The following is a 20,059-nucleotide window of genomic DNA, read 5'->3' on the forward strand; positions in this document are numbered from 1 at the left end:
TCCCCATCGAGCAGGGAGCTCAATGTAGGGCTTGATCCTAGGACCCTGGGATCAAGGTCTGTTGAAATCTTTAATGGCTTTGCCCCCACACACTTTTTCTTATGTCCACGATGCCATCAAGCAAAATAAATATGTGAAAGATTTCACCTTCGTCGTATTCATCCCCTATTAAAACAACAGAGGAAACATCTCCACTGAGAACAGGGCCTGGATATCGTTGAATTAGAATTTTCATGGAGCATGAGAAGAAACGTCAGGAGAAGCAAGACAAATGTAACTGAAATACTGTTGGGAATTTCCCTTAATTGACTAAAGGAAGTGGAAGTTGATACCAAGAAGGGGAAGAATAATACTACCACAAAGTAGGAGATTTTAATGAACTATGTGTATTCAAAGTGAAAATCACAAGTTCCAGAATATAATCCTCACACATCTCCTGAAATAATGAAGACCGTAACACTGAATAGAAAAATTATTTTTAAAATGATTTTACAAAGCCTAAGCACTCCCCATTAAAGACTGTGCATATTTAGGTCAGTAGTGGAAACAGATAATTTACTTGGCCTTCAGAGGCTATTAGAATAAATCATGTTCATGCCTCCTGGATTAGAAGAATTCTCCTATGTCTGCTACTAATTTAAGCTGATCATTTCTTTTTATGAGTTCCTGAGGGTCCAAAATAAAAACTTGCAATTATGGTACAGTGAAAAAAGAAGCATGTGTTTATCTCCCTAATTTTTATTCTTTAAATTTGAAATTGTGTTATTATTAATGCTTAAGAACCTCACTTTTTTTTTAAGTGGTGTTCATAGAAGGATACTAGAGAGAAACATTATTTCAGGCTAGAGTGTAAAATATAAGCCTTCACACATAAAAATCAGCACTGAACTTGGGATTCACAGGAGACAAGAATGACAAAAAGTACATGATGCCAGAGGAGCCAAGAATATACCGTGGGGAAAGGACAATCTCTTCAATAAATGGTGTTGGGAAAACTGGACAGACATATACAAAAGAATGGAACCAGACCCTACCTGACGTTATCCACAAAAATTAACTCAAAATGGGTTAAAGACTTGAATGTAAGACCTGAAACCATAAAACTCCTAGAAGAAAACATAAGTGATAACCTCCTTGACATCCATCTTGGCAAAGATTTTTTTGGATCTGACTGCATTCAAGAAAAAATAAACATGTGGGACTACATCAAACTCAAAAACTTCTGCACAGCAAAGGAAACCATCAGCATAATGAAAAGGCAACCTACTGAATGTGAGAAAATATTTGAAAATCATGTATCTGATAAGGGGTTAATATCCAAAATATACAGAAAGCTCATACAATTCAATGGCAAAAAAATAAAACAATCCAACTAAAAAATGAGCAGAGGATCCAAATAGACATTTTTCCAGGGAAGACAGACAGTGGCCAATCAGTACATGAAAAGTACTCATCATTAGGAGATACAAATAATCATCAAGAAAATACGGATCAAAACCACAGTGAGATATCACCTCACACCTGTTAGAGTGGTTAGTATCAAAAAGGCAAGAAATACCAAGTTGTAATGAGGACGTGTCAAAAAGGGAACCCTCGTGAACTGTTGGTGGAAATGTAAACTGGTGCAGACACTACGCAAAACAGTATGGAGGTCCCTCAAAAATTTAAAAATAGAACTACCATGTGACCTAGCAACTCCACTTCTGGGTATTTATCCAAAGAAAATAAAAACACTAATTCAAAGAGATGTATGCGCTCCTCTGTTCACTGCAGCATTATTTACAATAGCCAAGACATGGAAACAGCCTAAATGTCCATCGATGGATGAATGGATAAAGTAAATGTGAGATAGGTAGGTAGATAGATAAGTAGGTAGGTAGGTAGGTAGGTAGGTAGATCGATGGATCGATCACTGAGGAACATGACCACTACTGTGATCCACAGTTACCAAGAACAAATGCCTGTCAAATTGGTTTTGTAAGAAAGAGAAGAAAGGGTAAGTCAGGCTGGCAGAAGAGGGCAGAATATGAAGTTCAGAAAGGGATAGAATAGTGTCAAGGTCAAAGGGAGACTAACAGGAAATAATTAGCATATAGCATAGGACCATCCCTGAGCTAGATGTTGACATCCCATGTTCAAGTTTGTCTTTGCTGCCTCTCCCTGTTTTCCCTACACATTCTTTTATTTTTCACTCAGGATGTTTTCTTAATACCCCCTTTACTGCCCTGCCATCATTTTAAGAATCCTGGAACACTCATGTTCTCTTCTCTGCAGACAAAATACTTGGAGTAATTGCTCTGAAATCAACCTTATGAATCTGCCTCTGAATCTCAAACAATGTGTTGCCTCATGCAGGATGAGGGAGAGAGGGAAGGGTTGTGTTTAGGGGCTTTATTTTGCGTCAAATGAAAAGGTGAAAGGGACTGCTCTTTGTTCAGGAATGTCAAAATATTGTTAAGGAGAAAAGGGATATTTTGGGTAGGACAGGAAAAATTTCCCAGTGGTCCTAAAATAACACTGTCCTCGGCTACTGGCTCTGTCTTCACATAAACTTGACCCTAACCCAAAGAGGCAGAACAAGTTAACATTAAGGGCAATAAGCATAGATATGCTTCAGCATCTCTAAGGCTCTGTAGGAAGGAGAAAGGAGTACAGATACACCAAGATCCTTTGGAAGAGAATAATGGCTACAATCTTAACATGCTTATTCAAGATGGTTTGGGTTCATTTATCCTACATACAGCAAGTAGCATTTGGAAATAGGGCTTCTAATCCCACCTCTTCCACTACGTGTTTATGTGAGTAGCTGTTACAGACTTCACTTTCCTCTCAGTACAACAGTGAGACTAGACTAGACTGTGGAGTTCTAGCATTTGTGTGCAAATGTCTGATTACACACATATATAATTTAATAAAAAGCAATATGCTGCTTAGTACATATTTAGACTTCAGTGCAAATGTTCTCTTACCTTGGTAGAGATTTTTGGACTTCTTTGAAATTGCAGATAAGTCATGGATGAAGAAGGTTATATTATGTATGTATGAATATGTTTCTGGAATTTGGAATAATGCACACCCATTCGAGTAAATTAATATACGTCAATGAACAAATATTTATTATGTTCTTACCCTGTGCCAGAACCTATGGTGGAGGTAATCTTAAAATACACATTCCCTATAACCATTCTTTCAAGCCTCTGGCTTTTTAATAAACCTGTTACCATTTACAACTACTTACCTATGGACTTTGGGATTTCATATCAAGACTGTGCAACAGATAACAAAATAGATAAATAAATCGAGACTAGGTCTGAAGTGAGGCCCCAGATATCATCTTTAATACCCAATATCAACTACTGTGTACCCCAGAATAGCTTTATTTTTCTTCATTATTGATTTTGATAGCAAGTAACTTACATTAATTTGAATTTATAAAATAAATTCACAATAGTAATAAGATCATTTTTAGAAACCTGTTTAACACATTAGAGGTGCCTCTTATGATGTTGATCGCCAATGAGCATCTCTACAGTAGGAAAAGACAAAGCTGGGGGAGGTGTAGATGGGACTTCATTGGAGCCCTGGCTTTAAGAAACATGTCATCTGGCACGCCTGGGTGGCTCAGTCGGTTAAGGGTCCAACTCTTGGGTTTGGCTCGGGTCCTGATCTCAGGGTCTTGATCTCAAGGTCATGAGATCTAGCCCCGTGTCAGGCTCCACGTTCAGTGGGAGTCTGCTTGAGTTTCTCTCTCTCTCCCTCTCCCTCTGCCTCTCCCAATCATGTGTTCTCTCTCTCTCTCTCTAAAATAAATAAATAAATCATTTTTTTTAAAGGAAGAAACATGTAATCTGGTGGAGGGTAAGATAGGTGCACACACAACAGATTTGGGTAAGAACTGAAAGAGATGCGTGTCTGGCATCTACAGGGAGAAAGTCCTCATTTGTAGAGCCTGGGATGCCTTCGTAGAAACCACTTTGGGGGCACGAACTCTTTTTAGACTACCATAGAATATTATTTAGCTTTAAAAAGGAATGAAATCCTGAGACATGCTATAACATGAATGAAACCTGAAGACATTTTACAGTAAGTGAAATAAGCCAGACACAAATTGACACATACGGCATGATTCCACTTACATGCAGTACCCAGAATAGTCAAATACATAGAGGCAGAAAGTAGAACAGTAGTTACCAGGGGTGGGGGAAGGGAGAGATGGGGAGCTGTTGTTTAATGGATCCTGTGTCATTTTGGGAATGAGAAAGGTCTAGAGTTGGGCAATGGTGATGGTTGTACAATAATGTGAATGTACTTAGTGCCATTGAACTGGACACTTAAACATGGTTAAAATGGTAATTGTCCTGTTATATACATCTTACCACAATTGAAAAAAATATTCTTATCAGGTAGAGAGAATGTGGCTCTGATCTCAGGCTTTTCCATTTTTAAAAATGAGGTCAGTGTTCTTTCTCCACCTTGCCCTGCTGTGAACCAGGAATGGGCATTTTCAAGTCTTTCAGAGGGAAGGTAAAGAATATTATGAACCCACTTGAATGTGTTTCATCCCTATGTGAATGCAGTCTGGTAATTGTATGCATAGTTAAGTATAAAGAGTCCTTGGTCATGCCCCTTCTTATATGGAATACCATCAACATAGGAAAAGATTTGTGATAGGAATAACTGAATGAGCACCCCTGGGCTTTTTTTTCTCAACGGTCAGATTCTGGGGTTGCTTCTACACAATATAAATCACCTTAAAGAAAATAAATATTCCATGCAAATCCTATATGTAGGATTTTCTAGCTAGGTGTCAAGGGATGCTGTTGATCACTTTCATTCAGCCGTGAGTTGTGAAATAGAATCAAGCCAAGAGAAGTTTATTTTTGTCCTATTTGACCATTCGTAGTACCAGGTGCACACTCTTGCTGCTGTGGGCTGGTCAGCATTCCAGTGTTACCACGGAAAATGCACCAAGCGAGGACAATTCCACGAAGTCAGGTTGGGGCGTTCTTTGGCGGAGGCCACGGTTAGGAGAGCAGCGCACCCTAGTGGCCAGAGATCAGACTGGTTTTCAGGAACTTGGTTTTTCAAGTGTCCATGTAGGACCCTGAGGGCATGTCATTGAAAGGCAAAACAGAAATGAAAATATCACTACTTCAGATTCCACTGCAGAATGTGGACAAAGGAAAACATAAACCACCAAACCTTTAAAAGTGTCCTGCTTGCCTTCATCTCCTTCAAGAAGACATGTCAAATCTGAATAAATAGTAACTCTGTGGTTTAAAAAATAGAGATTTCTTTGCAAGAGATAATGTGCAATGGTGTAAGGGAAAGTTAATACTTCCAAAGGAAATAGGGCACTCACATGATTACATTACTTTATTTAAGAAAACACAATAGTTGTTACCTAGGAAACAGTGGAAAACAAAAGCCATGTTTCAAATGACAAATCAGAAACTGGTTTTGTTTGTTTGTTTGTTTTTAATACCAGAGCAGAATACAAGCCAGAGAAACTTCCTTCACATTCCTTTGAGGTTGACCATGAAGATGCTGATAAGGATGAAGTAAGTACATTGTTGAAAGTGAAATGTTTAAAGCGGAGGATACTTTGTTCCTGTCTTCCACTAGAGCATTTCACATTCCAACCAGATTAACATAAAAGCAAAAGTAGCTACTTGTGGAAGGGCTTTTTGTCAAAGGGAGTCACATTTGTTTTGAAATTGAACATAATTATTTAAGATGAGTCCATGGAGAAAGAGGAGTTTCGTTTTTAAGTGCAAGGTCAAAGACCCGGGATTCACAAAAGATTGCAGTCATGCCAATGATGCTTCTTCTCCAGGATACCACCTCCCACTCGTCGTCTAAGGGCGGTGGGGGAACGGGAGGAACCGGAGTTTTCAAGTCTGGCTGGCTCTACAAAGGGAATTTCAACAGCACAGTGAACAATACCGTTACTGTTCGGGTAAGGAGACATCAAGACTCATCTTTGTTTCTTCCAGTATTCCTGACACCCCCTCCTTCGGTCACTGCACAGAGGAGAGTCATTTGCATTGAGTTTATGTTTCGTGTCATATTTTATTTATGAGACAGGACGATGTTGTTCTCTAGAACGGTGCCTTAGAACTGTGGCACTCCTGAAGGAATTAGAAAAATTCTAATTTCTCTAATAGCACACCGCAATTGGAACTACTTCTGTATATCTTTTCCTTTATTTAGTCCTTCAAAAAGCGCTACTTCCAGCTGACTCAGTTGCCAGATAACTCCTACATCATGAATTTTTACAAAGATGAAAAAATATCCAAAGAACCCAAAGGCTGCATCTTTTTGGATTCCTGTACAGGTGTGGTTCAGGTGAGTGGAAATCCCTCCTCCTCCTTGGGTTTTTTTTTTTTTTCCTCTTGGGTTTTTTAAATCAATGAGTGCATTCATCCACTCATCAATCATTCATTCTGTAAGTGTTTATATAGTATCTGATATGACCCAAGAACTGTTCTAGACCTTATGGATTCAATGGAAAACAAGGCAGCCTCGATTTCTGCTTTCACAAAACTCACTTTCGATAAAGGAAGAAAAACAGAAAATAAGCAAAGAAAGAAATGAACAGAATGGAATCCGTTGGTGAAATCTGGAATAAAGAAAATAAGTAGGGCTAGGGAAGGGAGAGGGGAAAATGGTAAGGTCAGAAAGCAGTGTTAATGCTCCAGAAGTGAGGAAAAACGTTTTCAAAGAAAAATTATTTGATCTGAAAACTAAAGAATGAGCAGGGAAGCAAGTGCAAAGGTCCTGAGGCAAGAGCAAGTTGGGTGTATTTAAGGGGAAGGGGAAAATGACCACCTGTGTGGCTACAGTGTAGAGAGCCACTGAGCTAAAGGATTCAGTAAGGTAATATATAAACCATGTATTTCACTATACTTCACAAATACTATCTTTATTATTGGGTAATAATGAAAGAGTAACTCTACAGTGTACATATACATCATCTTCCTTCTGAGAGGAGGTTTCCTTCAAAGACAAGGATTACATCGATTCCCAAAGACTTAATTTCAGAAACAGGACACAGTGCTTTTAACAGACAATGCTGTTACGCAAGCTCTTGGTCTTCAAACTATTGTTCTTAGTATTCGATGTGACATGGACCACTGGGGCAAAGGGAAGCAGAAGAATTCTGTAGGCTTCATTTGGACATCTTGCTTTCATTTATTCTTTTCGCTCTGATGAGGTAAGTATCCTTTTTCCTTCTTACATAAAAATTGAAGCAACCAAATGTTATAGCAAACTCTTCTTGAATTTCACAGAAAGATGCTGGCTCATTGATCTTGGGGACTGTGTTTCTGGTCACAGGCCACTAGGAGCAGACCCTTCTCTTCTCACTAAGCCACAGGCATTCACATAGCTTGCTCCATAGCTGAGATTACATCTTGGATTAATACCAGGGGCACTTGGATATGCAGATGCAAAATGAAGTCTTCTCCAGCCTCTTAGGCCTAGCCTTTTTCTGGATGGTTTATCTGTTAAAATCTGGAATTCCTCCAGAAAATAATAATGCTGAACCTTAAAAGGAAAGAATTAATTAACTGTTGCTGAGCACTGGGTTGGAAGTGAAAGATAATTGCGTTTTAACACAGACGCCAACTGTCCATATGGAAAGGGCAATAAGGGTCTTAATGGAGGGTGGAGATAGTTTTTTATTGTTGATCACAAAGGAAACTCTTTGGCTTTAGAAATAATCAAGTAAAACCTTAGTAGCAGGTTAAAGATCAACGATTACATTTTATAGACATTGAACTAAAAATTTTAAATATTTTCTTTTCCATTTTTTCCTTCAAAGCCTGCTCTAGCAAATGCATTATCACCTTTTAGGAAGTATCACTGTAGCCCAACATATCAAGCTTGCAGAGATACGTATTAATATGACATTGTTTCTTCAAAGAATCCTATAACTCCGGGTTGAGTGCACCCCTTTGTGCTCGAATGTGACCTTTCACTACAGGAACCTCTTCACCTTGTTTTAGGCTATGCTTCAGTTTCTGCTTAAATGATGCCTTGGAGCTGGAGAGTGTCTTCTAGGAGAAAACACAGCTTGGGGTTCACACAGATCAGCATTCAAATCCTGGTTTCACCATTTACTATCAGAGGCTTCGAGTAAGTTACTCAAGCTCTGAGCTCAGGTTCCTCATCAGTAAAAAGGAAAAAGGATCGGGGAGGCAGTGTGTCTTCAGTCACTCTTCCCTAGTCTTGTAACCAAACTAACGTGATTTCACTCCCTGGTGAGTCACAGGTAGAAACACACCAGGTGAGTTGTCACGCAAAGGAAACTTTATTTGCAGCAAATACAGAAATCATGGGGAATAACTTCTAAAGCCATGACTCCTCAGCAAGAATGAGTGGGTTTCCTTTACTTAAGGTTAGGATGAATATTTAGAAAGAGCAGCCTTGCCGATGTATGTAAGGTCATACATGTGTCTTATGGAAACATGCCTATACAGACAATGTATGTTATGTAAATGAGGTTTGTGCTTCTCTTTGGGCAGAGATTTTAATATTATAATGAGGTAAAAGTAATTGTTGGTTACTCCATGGGTCGCTCCATAATCCATCCGCACAGGCAGGAGTGGGGGTCGAATTCAAACTGGTCTGGGCATTCCGGGCCCCAGAAGCTCTTCATATGGGCAGTTACGCTTGAGGAGTAGTTTTGGTTTCCATCATGGGATGCTGTGCCCTTCAGGTCTTTTGCCTGAGTTAAGAGATAAGCCGGAAAGAAGAACTTAAGGAAAAATGTGGGACAAAAGTCAGTGGGCACAAGCAAGTAAGAAGTGAAGGTCAGATCTAACTGGTGATAGTCTTTCCATTAAGTACAAAGGTCACAACTTTGAGAGATAGACATTCAACTGTGGAAAGGCCTTCCTAGAAAAATTCAATTCACCTTCCTGAAATTTCTACCTAAATATGTTTATTTATTCATTCATTCACTCATTCAACAAACTTATTTAGTCCCTGTGACATACTAGGAACTGTGCTCAAGCATCGGGAACTCATAACCAGAGAGGGACACAGGCTCATTCCTAACTATTACACAGTGTCACAAAAGCTGTAAGAGGCAACTTCTGTTGAATGTTCTAGGAGCACATAACAGTGATGAACTCTTCTGGGTCAGCTAGCAGGATTCCCCAAGGTAGATTTTACACATTAAAGCACAAATGAATAATCCTACTTCATTTTCCAGGAGAGAGCCATTCAAATATTTGGGAGCCTTTATTACATATTTTAAAGAGTTCAGCTCTCTACCCCCTCATTTCTATTCCTGTTTATCAAGACCTTATAACCCTTTGAGGAGAAAGGACCTCCAGCTTCCTGAGATCACTTTGGGGAGATAGACATTTGGGTTACTTATCACCTTGTGTCTGGATCCTGGTTCTTACATATTTGTTTATAGCTCTTTCTGACTTAGGAGGTCTTACAACTGGAAGGAAGATTCTCAATGAGATACTGCAACTTTAGTCATTGGTCTGACAAACTCCCAGGTACAAAATGTCCCTGAAGATGAAACGCATACACAAAAAAACACAGAACAAATGAATAATAGAATGAGTCAGACCTATTTTGCCAAGAATCATTATCTGTTTCCCTTGAATAAAACAGAAAAAAGGAATAAAGACCTTACCTCAGAAGTGATACCTACCATCTGGCATTCTAAGGAAGTCCAAGCTCCTAAGAGTTTTAGTAAACAAGCCATTTTCATTTGTTTCATTCAGACCCAATCTATATCATTGTGTTCTAAGAATAGCCCTTGGAATTCTTAGAAATATATTTCAAGGGTGAGATCAAGTAGAGAAAAACTCCTACCCACCCAGTAAATTTCTCAGAGATTTTTGGTGATGTTTATGATTAGAAGTTTTCTGGATCTTAGTTAAAAAGGAAAAAAATACAGTAGTTTTCCACTTCATAATATCATCAAACAGTAATGTGGATCTGTTTTATCCCCCATGCACTCCCAATCTGGAGCAGAACTTCCAGTTTTTGCTGCTTCCATTTTGATATGATACAAAGAGATATTGCAGCCTGTATGATCCTATTTTGTTCCTTCAGAGTCTTACTCATTCATCTACTGGCCCATCCATCCACTCAAGGTTCTGCCATTATGGAAGAGAATGAATAGTCCAAGAATCCCATCTGTTAGGTTTTCTACCACAACATTAATAATGACCAATGTCACTTGATACAGGCTTAAATGGGATGGGGGGGGGGCAAACACTGCTTCTTTCATCCCAGGTGCCAAATCTGCCACCTTGTGGATATGGGTTCCAAGACAATGGCCTTGGGGTGCCTGGGTGGCTCAGTCAGTTAAGCGTCCAATTCTTGGTTTCGGCTCAGGTCATGATCCCAGGGTCAAGAGATCAAGCCCCGGGCGCCTGGGTGGCTCAGATGGTTAAGCGACTGCCTTCGGCTCAGGTCATGATCCTGGAGTCCCGGGATCGAGTCCCGCATCGGGCTCCCTGCTCAGCAGGGAGTCTGCTTCTCCCTCTGACCCTCCCCCCTCTCATGTGCTCTCTCTCATTCTCTCTCTCTCAAATAAATAAATAAAATCTTAAAAAAAAAAAAAAAAAAAAAAGAGATCAAGCCCCGTGTGGGGCTCTGCACTTAGTGCACAGTCTGCTTGAGATTCTCTCCCTCACCCTCCCCCCATCCCTCCCCCAACTCACATACACACGCTCTCTCTCTCTGTCTCTCTCAAATAAATAAATAAATAAAATCTTAAGAAAAAAAAAAAAGACAATGGCCTCCTGTGCTTAACCAAAGTCTAGAAACTTGGATGCATTTGCAGATCAAGCAACCCACCACATGAGGGAAGTAGGGCCAGGTGTGAGACACCAGGGAGCAGCTTGGGCTGTGTAGACTTGGAGTGTGCTCACCCACAGAAGGGGAGTCAAATTGGGAAGGAAAACAAAGGGTACTTGCCAAGGAAAACAAATCTAGAAACTACACATGACCTATAAACTTCCCATTAGCAAACTCTGGCTCCACAGAATCTCATTTCCAATGATAACAATAAAAACCAGAATGACACTTTCTTCATCTAATAGATTATTTGACAGCAGTTGATGGAACGTGCATGATTATTGTCCCAGTTTATTAAAATAAAACTCACGGAGCTAGAGTGGCTTTCCCAAATCACAGAGCTGGTAAATAGCAAAATTAGGTTTGAAGTGGAGGGACATCCAAAATCACGGAAAGATGCCCAAGGAAATGAGTTGGTTATCATACATCAGGTAGGCATACATACGTCCATTTATCCTGCGTAAGCCACACGGACAGGAGAAACACTACAAAGATATGCTCACATGTTGTTTTAAGCAGTGAGTTTTAGGTGCAGGATTTATTTCAGCAAATATATGTTGAAAATTTTGCTGTGCAAAGCATTATGGGAAAGCCAAATATGAATCAAATGCAGCTCCTATCTTCAAAGAGTTCCCAGCCTGTGGGAGGATGCACAGGCAAAAAACAAAGCAAAACAAAACAAATATAGCACATGCAGATAAAATTAGTGACACATCTGAAACAATAGATTCTGATATCATGCAAGAACAAAATTGCATTTATCACGGCATGAGGCTTTATTAGATTATATATAGTCATATACGTATATGTCATGTATATGCTATATTTCTGCTTATTTGTTTACTGACACTCCATAACACTGGAATGTAAGTTCAGAGAGGGCAGGTGTTTTACTTGAATTTTTTTAATGCTGTGTCGCTGGCACATAGAAGGTGCCTGGTGCATTTTTGTTGAATGAAATGAATAAATAAACATGCAGAGAATGGGAAGGATTCTATAAATGGTCACCACCAACCCCAGTAACCTGGATGTGACGTTGTGTGTTTCTTTTTAAAACCCTTCTCTTGTTCCTGCAAAATTCTGTAGAAGTTGCTTGTAACACATTGGAACAATACGGCACAATGGAATATTTTGTTTAGGTTACTTCCTTTGACGTTTGGTTCTCCATTGGCTTTGGTGGCTCTGTTCCAGTATCTATTCCGGAACCTTTCCAGAGGAATACTGCAGAAACAGACCAGTGTGCTCGTGAGATACATCAGATGGCATTAGGACATATTCACAGTTTCCTGTTCTTTATGAAGCCGTGTAGATGGACTGTGGTGGGCTTGAGTAGACAAAGTAGTTGCATCTGCCACAAAGGACACTGTTTTCAGGGAAACAGGAAAATTGGGGGAACAACAACAGAAAGAATATGATTATTTCTTGATTACCACCATAATGACATAACAGTTGCATTTTGAGATTATTAAAATGTCCCATGGATTTTTCTATTTTTGTCCTTTCTTTTTTGTTATTTTATATGCCATTATCTTAGAGATCATGGAGAGTGAGATAGAAAACCACTTAGGGCATCATAATCTTCCCCGGCGTAAGCTTCTCTACACTGCAAGTAAGTAGTTCAATTTCACTCCAAATAGAAAAAGGTGATTTGGTTTTTGAGAAGCTGCAAATGGAATATTTATTTCACTGATAAAAACCCCTTTTTGAAAAACAAGGGCTTGTTAGACTTTGCTTGAATTTTTACAAACTATTTTTGAAAATATTGTTGAAGTCGGCAACCATATTCAGTTCCTTTGAAGTACAGAATGCCATTTAGAAAATCAAGTTTTGTCCATGTTTTGTCATGTTTTCTATCTAGAATTCTTTTAGTTCCTTGTCATCTGCATTTGAAAGCAGGTTGTAGCTCGATCCACTTTTAATTAATATAATTAATATAAACATTTTACATAGCTTTGCATCTCCCTGTCCACATTACTTACGGCATGAGATTAGTTAAGCAGATTCTTTCATTTGTTTGTTTTCAAGACAACACTGAGACTTGTTTGCATTTTGTTGTACTCAGATACTTAGCAATATTCTAGCCAAAGCTATGCCCTGAACTCTGAGCATTCCGAGTTCTTTCCTCTGTATCTATTTCTGTTCCTGTTGTTTTGTAAAGGAAAACTGTGTCTCCTTCTATACTTGCTCTCAGCCAAGTTGTCTCTGCCGGTAGACCCACTGTGTCAGGGCGGGTTGCATGTGGCTTTATGGACTTCCTTCATCAGAACCCCAGAGGTGCGTGTCAGGGTGTGGGGAGGGAGTCTGCCCACACCTCCTGTGGAGATCAGAGCTTCTAAGAATTTGTATTCATAAAGAAGCTGTCTAGATGTTTGCTTTTGCACATTCAACTTTGGGGCCATAGCTGCCTTTCTAGCAACACACTGTATATTATAGCCAAAATGGTCTCAAAATGCAGCTCTGGCCTTTTATTAATCAAAATCCGTCTGTCCTCTGCTCTCCTAGAACCCAGAGTGTCCTAGGAGAATAGAGGTATTCCCATGTTGCGATAGGATTCCCATTCTCAAGAAGAATTTTCATACCTTTATTGTATACCTCATCTTCAACACATTTGCATACCTTCCAATTTCACATTTGTATGATTCACTGGTTAGTGCCTGTTCCCCTTTCTGGCAGGGCAGAGACTCTGTCTGCTTTTGCCCAGCACAACATGTGAACACGATAAACACCTCTTTATGAATGAATGCTGTCACTGCACTGAGCACTGAGGATAACCACCCAGCCTCTGCCCTTCTCCAGCTCATAAGCTATTAGAAGAGCCAGCCAGCAAGTGAGAATGAGTCATTACAAGGCAAAGATATAATAATACTTGATGATAATACAAAAGCATGGGCTGGAGCCAAGAGTTGGTCCTTGGAAGAATCTAGAAGATGGCATTTAAGTGAGAATCACTGCTAGATTTTTAGCTAATTCTTTCTCCTTCAGTGCCTGAATTTTATTTTCTCTTGAGGCATATGTGTTCCCCCTATCTCTTCTCAGCACTGAGGGAATCCATGACATCCCAGACCATGACCATTCCTTTGGTCTGGGATTGTGCCAGGGAGGGGGCAAGGAAGGAGAACAGCATCTTTATTCCTGGGTCGCCTCAGTGAGTGTTAGAGTACATAGAGGTCATTTCCCTTCTCTGCCACTTGCTACCTGTGGAATCCCAAACACATTTTAATTTATCTCCCCAAGCCTCCATGTCATTTTATGTTAAATGGAATAATACAATTTGCCTCACAGAATTGTTATGGGATTAAGTGGAATAATGGCTGTGAATGCTCAGCATGGTACCTGGCTTCTAGATGACAAGTGTTTAGTAAGTGTCATATTTGTGGTAGTAATCATGATACTGTGGAAGCAGAAACGAACAAGCTATTTTAGGTTAGTCTCTGAGAACATCACAAAGAAGATATTAACAGGAGGATATTAAAAATTATTTTTTCTTGCCACCAAGAATAGCAATCCCATTGTCAAAAATATTTTATACTTTGATATTTAGCCACAATCTCACACTATAGCGATACTCTCATCTTACAGTTCTCCTATTTGTATTTTACTTGGTTATCTTAAGTACATAGGCTTCACTCAGTTATAATTGTGGGTGCCCAATGGCTTCCTACCAGTATGGGTAAGAGTTGATTACTTGTATCAGAATTACCTGAGAGTGAATTAGAGATGGAATATAAAAGTGCCCTAATAATTTGCTCTTGTATTCCCTCCACTCTCAGTGGGCTTCTCCCATATTGGAACAGTTCATTCATTTGACAGATTTCAACTTGGATGCCCCTTCCATAGAAGACCAGTCTGATGTAGCTACTCAGCCTCTGAGCCCATTTTCACTCTCTGCACAGCACAAAATCTGTTTTCTAGTAGTTTTTTATTCCTTCAATCTTTTGTTCATTCACTGTTCCCTACAAATATCAGTTCCCTAAGAACAGGAACCAAACCTATTCCCTTATAAAAGATGACTGTTTTGAACCCACTGGTCCTGAGCCCTTCTGTGCAACAGTGCAGGGCATAATGGTGAGAAGAACTGGCCCGGTCTTCCTAGAGGCAGCCATGAGGGAGAGATACATGTTGGTCAAAACAAACAAATGAAAATGAATAACTATATAATTCCAAATTGTGGTAAGTGCCCTGGAAGACAAGAAACTTGTCTTAACTGAGGAACTGGGAAAGGTTTACCTGAGCAAGTATAACTTCAATTGAGATCTGAAGAATGACTACGAGTCCCCCAAGTAGATGAGGGGCAAACATGGTGCTGATTGTGTGCAAGCACATGCTTGGGGGAGGGGCTGCTTCAGGCTTGTGGCAGGAACACAGCTTGTGACGGGAGAACATTCAGGAACGAGAGCAAAGCCTCATGTGTTCATCACATAAGGCAAAGTAGATATGTGAGGTTAGAGAAAAATCTGGAGGTTGGTGGAAAAGCCAGAGCCACAGAAAGGAATGGGGTGCCCTGCCATGTTAATGTCATGTCCTTTAAAGCCATTGGAGCAGATGAGAGAGAAAGGAATCTGAGGCAGATCCTCAGGTTAGCATTAGGTTAGCATTAGATGTCACCAAGATAAGGAAGAGCCAGTAGAGATGATTGAAAAGTGGTGGCCAGTGAAGAAGAAAGAAAACCAGAATTGAGTGTGGTCATGGAAACCAGACACAGATGGATTTCAAGAGGAGGAAGTGGCCACCATGTTAATTCTACTGAAAAGTCAAGGAAGATACAAAGAAGAAAATGTCCCTTGGATAATACAGCAGCATAAAGTTTGTTAGTGACCATGACAAGTGCTGCCCTGGGGTGTGATGGGGCCAGAAGCCCAACTGGAATGAATAGTGGGCAGAACACAGGATGAGAAAGTGAAGGTAACCACTCAAATCAACTATGTGAAGAAGTTTAGAGTATATTCCCACAGGTACCTGAAGAAGAAATTTTTGAGCCACCATGCTCATCCAATCAACAAAAACCCAAATAAAATATCTATTCATACAAAAAGCCTTGAAAGAAACCAAATAAAACAATTCATACCCATCCAAATTTTTCTCTTGATCTTTATGTTACCCTCCTGTATGGAAACACTTTGGAAGGGCGACCCCATAAAAAATGTCTCTCGCTCTCTAAGACTTATTGTCTGGTGTTTTTTTTTTTTTTTTTTCTTTCTTTCTTTCTTTCTTTCTTTCTTTCTTTCTTTCTTTCTTTCTTTCTTTCTTTCTTTCTTTCTTCTTTCTTTCTTTCTTTCTTCTTTCCTTTTTCTTTCTTTTTATACCACAGAATAACAGACTAAGAAAATATGCCTTTGAATTGAAAATGAATGACCTAACTTATTTTGTGCTGGCGGCTGAAACAGAGTCAGATATGGATGAATGGATCCACACCCTCAACCGCATCCTGCAAATCAGTCCTGAGGGGCCCTCTCAGGGGAGGAGGAGCACAGAGCTCACAGATCTGGGGCTAGGTGAGAGCACATGCACCAACTTCCCTTCCTTTGCAAAGTGTGACCTGTGCATTGGGTTGATTTAAATTGCTAGTAACTGTGGTAGTTGTCAGGTCTGGCTCACCCATCCCTGAGCTATTTGCTTAAATCTTGACTTTCACTGAATAGTGAAGGTCACCACACATAGGTATGATTTTGAGTTTACTGGCAATGATTTGAGGATGGAAGTCATTTGTCAGCAGTATTAAAAATATACCCATGTGTGATGGGAGGTTACCTTAGATGGGGTAGTTGCTTTTCATAGCTTTAATTTAATTTAATTAATTAAGATAATATTATATAAAGACAAACATGCATTACTTCCTTTTAGTTGAAAGATACCTTGCAAAAAAAAAAAAAAAGAAAGGAAGATATCTGTCATGTATGGCTTCTGGCCATACTAAGATCAGCTTATATGTGAAAGTTCCATAAACTTTGCAGAATATTCAAGATCTTTATAAGATAAAAAATATGTCTTTTTCCCATCCTTATTACCTCTTAAGATTTTAATTCATTCTAGGCAAAGAAAAGAGAGCAAGAGAAAGGAAAGGACAGGTGATGTGAAAGGTAGAAAAACGGGTCTATAACCATGTCATAGACATGTGACATGTGAAAGACAAATACACCTTCAGAGTTGGTCATTCCTCCCAAAGGAAAACTATTTTAAGACCTTTTGCCCAGCACCATGGGACGTTAGAAACCAGTCTCTCTAAATTCTAGTAGTCTAAATAATCACATGCTATCAAGTGAAAGATGCATGTGGTCATGAGGAAGAAAACTGCTGTTGACTTTAATACAGCTACTATATACCATGGTAGAGTTGAATGTTTTACATTCATGATTTCCTTAATAATGATCAACGAGAACATTAATATTTATAGAATTTTAAAGAGTTTAACTAACTGAAGCTAGAATGCAGGTTTGAAATTGATGGTCTGAGAGAATTATCAAAAATATATACACATAAGAAAACTTTAGTATGCATTAGTGAAGTAAGTCATGACAACCCCAAGTATAAAGGTAGTATTAGAAGGGTCAAGAATTCTTATGGGCTCAGGACAGTGTCATGGAAAGAATCCCAAAATGACAATCAGGAGGTCTGATTTCCAGGCCCAGATCTTGTAACAATATGGAGTCCTAGAGCCAGGGTACAACGAAGCATCTGCTCACCAATATCCACCCCGAGTCCAGTTTTGATATGTCACAGCCTAGAGAAATGTGTGATCCATAAGTATTACTTAGTAACCTCTCTTGGTGTATCTTTTCAAGATTCGCTGGATAATTCTATAACTTGTGAATGCACACCAGAGGACACAGAGTCTTCAGAGAACAGCCTGCACCCAGACTTCGCAAAAGTAATAACGCTGACATTTTGCTCTGCAAATAAATTTGAATTACTTATTAGTTATTGCTTTCATAGAAACACTGTATTTTAAGATTGAGACTAAGATAAACAACACTTAAAAATAAAAACATGTTTTGATAAGATTTGCTGAGTGTTAATGGAGGATATTAAAACAGTGATAATAGTAAGGAGCAACCTCTGGGCCATGTGGATGGGGTCATGCTGTGAGTACCTGGATGCTTAAGCTACCAAGAGCTAACACAGCTTTCTCTGTAGTACCTCACAGAAACTGAAGAGACTGTCAAAACAACTCGAAATATGGAGAGGCTAAATCTGTTCTCGCTGGATCCAGATATAGATGTAAGTCGGAATTCTTTCTAAGCAGACATGAACTTGATCCACACAATTGTGGTTTATGATTTAGAATTCCTTTTTATAATGGGTGTTTGTTGAGAAAGACTTTCAACATTTTTTCTTAGACCTTGAAACTTCAGAAAAAGGACCTTTTAGAACCCGACTCTGTGATCAAACCATTTGAAGAAAAAGCTGCCAAGAGAATCATGATCATGTGTAAAGCTCTCAACTTAAATCTTCAGGGATGTGTTACGGAGAATGAGAATGATCCGATAACGAACGTAAGTTTCCCTCTGTTACATCCTATACGCATCAGCCAACTTCACACCCCCCTCTGGCCAAAATCTTTTCTATTGCTGATAAGTTCAGGCACTGAGTTCACACCCTGTAGTCTCTGAGGGAGTACGAATGACAGCATTTTCCACGTTACAAAAGTGCACAAGTTCTGAAGTGGAATTGTGAATATATTGCCATAAAACGTTCCTCTTACCTTGAAGAAGCATCATCAAACGGACTGTATTCTGGGGTCCTTTCCATTAAATCACACAGTGGTTGACAGTTTCCTAAGATATTGTTTATATCTTTTTGGTGGTATTGAGATGGCTTTTAAATCAAGCTTCTTATTTTAGCATTTATATGTTTATTTGAATGTATATTAGAGAATAGTTTAAACAAGCAAGTCAACTCTGTGATTTCATAGCTAATACTGCTTAAGACCAGGCTACATAGTGAATCAAGTAAAGTAATATTAGATAAATATTAAGTAATAGTAGAGGTGGTACATGGAAATGGGAGGGAAAAAAAGGTGCTTCACTGATATTTGGGAACCACCAGAGTGCTCATTAAATCAACACAAGATTCCTTTTCCTACTAAGTGAGCTGTCTTGAGAGTTCTTAAGAGTCCAAGGGACAGTTCTATACCAGTCATGGCTGTATCTGTGGGAAGGGGGCATTTTATGAACATAAAAATTATTAAAAGTTGAACTATAAAGAAGAAAATAGGGGCACCTGGGTGGCTCAGGCAGTTAAATGTCCGAACCTTGGTTTCAGCTCGGGTCATGATCTCAGGGTCATGAGATTGAGCCCCACATCAGGCTCCACACTCAGCACAAGGTCTGCTTGGGATTCTCTCTTTCTCCCTCTTCCCCTCACCCCACTCGGGCATGCACACTTTCTCTCTCTCTTCCTCTCTCTCTCTCAAATAAATGAGTCTTTCAAAAGAAGAAGAAAATAAAAATCACACATAATCTTACCATCAGTAAAAATCAGTGTTATTTATTGCCATGATCCCGTTCATTATTTTGTAATGCACTCCACTCTAATTTTTCATAAATCATCTCTTAATTGTCATCTTTCACCTTAAGGAAGAAAACTTATTTCTAGATCCATGATATAAGCCACATTTGCTTTTAGAAGACAGAACAGTAATAAATTTTCTCTACAAACTGAGCACACACAATCCCACACACGTCTCTATGACACGGGAGGCTTGTTAGTTGTGACAATGAGTGGCTGGCAAGAAGGATGGACTCTTCCAGAAGATTTTCATACCTGCTGCCCTTGGGTCTGTAGGCATCACACCGGTCCTCTGAGCCTCCTTTCCCCTATGATAGCAGGATGATGGTACATGCTATGGACCTCAGATTTAGTGAGGAGAGAGAACCAAGGGACCTGTGCCTCTCTTGGGTCAGAATACCTGACCTTCCTCCCCGACGAGTTCTGCCATCCTGGGCAAGTGTCTTGCCCTCACCCTCCTCTTCTGTAAACAGGGTAATAATAGCAATAACCATTTCAAATGATTGTTGGGAGGATTAAATGAAGTAACATATGGAAAGAACTTAGATAATGCTTGGTGCTCAGGAAGCAGTGATTACATATTAACTGTTATTTCAATATGTGGGAAATGGCTTTGAAATTTGTAAATACTGGGGCGCCTGGGTGGCTCAGTCGTTAAGCGTCTGCCTCCGGCTCAGGTCATGATCCCGGGGTCCTGGGATCGAGCCCCGCGTCGGGCTCC

At 39.5% G+C, this 20,059-nt stretch overlaps 1 protein-coding gene across 2 annotated transcripts in view; it reads left to right on the forward strand.

Annotated features, from left to right (window-relative positions):
- DOCK10 (dedicator of cytokinesis 10) overlaps positions 1-20,059 on the forward strand; it is a 196,293-nt gene that overhangs the window by 81,567 nt on the left and 94,667 nt on the right. For both annotated transcript variants that reach the window (XM_035006994.1, XM_035006995.1), the window contains exons 5-11: positions 5,489-5,561; positions 5,837-5,959; positions 6,214-6,348; positions 16,142-16,325; positions 17,613-17,698; positions 17,965-18,048; positions 18,168-18,323. In XM_035006994.1, coding sequence (XP_034862885.1) covers positions 5,489-5,561; positions 5,837-5,959; positions 6,214-6,348; positions 16,142-16,325; positions 17,613-17,698; positions 17,965-18,048; positions 18,168-18,323 — 841 coding nt within the window. The remainder of the gene's footprint in view (positions 1-5,488; positions 5,562-5,836; positions 5,960-6,213; positions 6,349-16,141; positions 16,326-17,612; positions 17,699-17,964; positions 18,049-18,167; positions 18,324-20,059) is intronic.

This window comes from Mirounga leonina, unplaced genomic scaffold, assembly GCF_011800145.1.
Source record: "Mirounga leonina isolate KUSES-001 unplaced genomic scaffold, KU_Mleo_1.0 Mir_151, whole genome shotgun sequence".
In the NCBI taxonomy this organism is placed as follows: Eukaryota; Metazoa; Chordata; class Mammalia; order Carnivora; family Phocidae; genus Mirounga; species Mirounga leonina.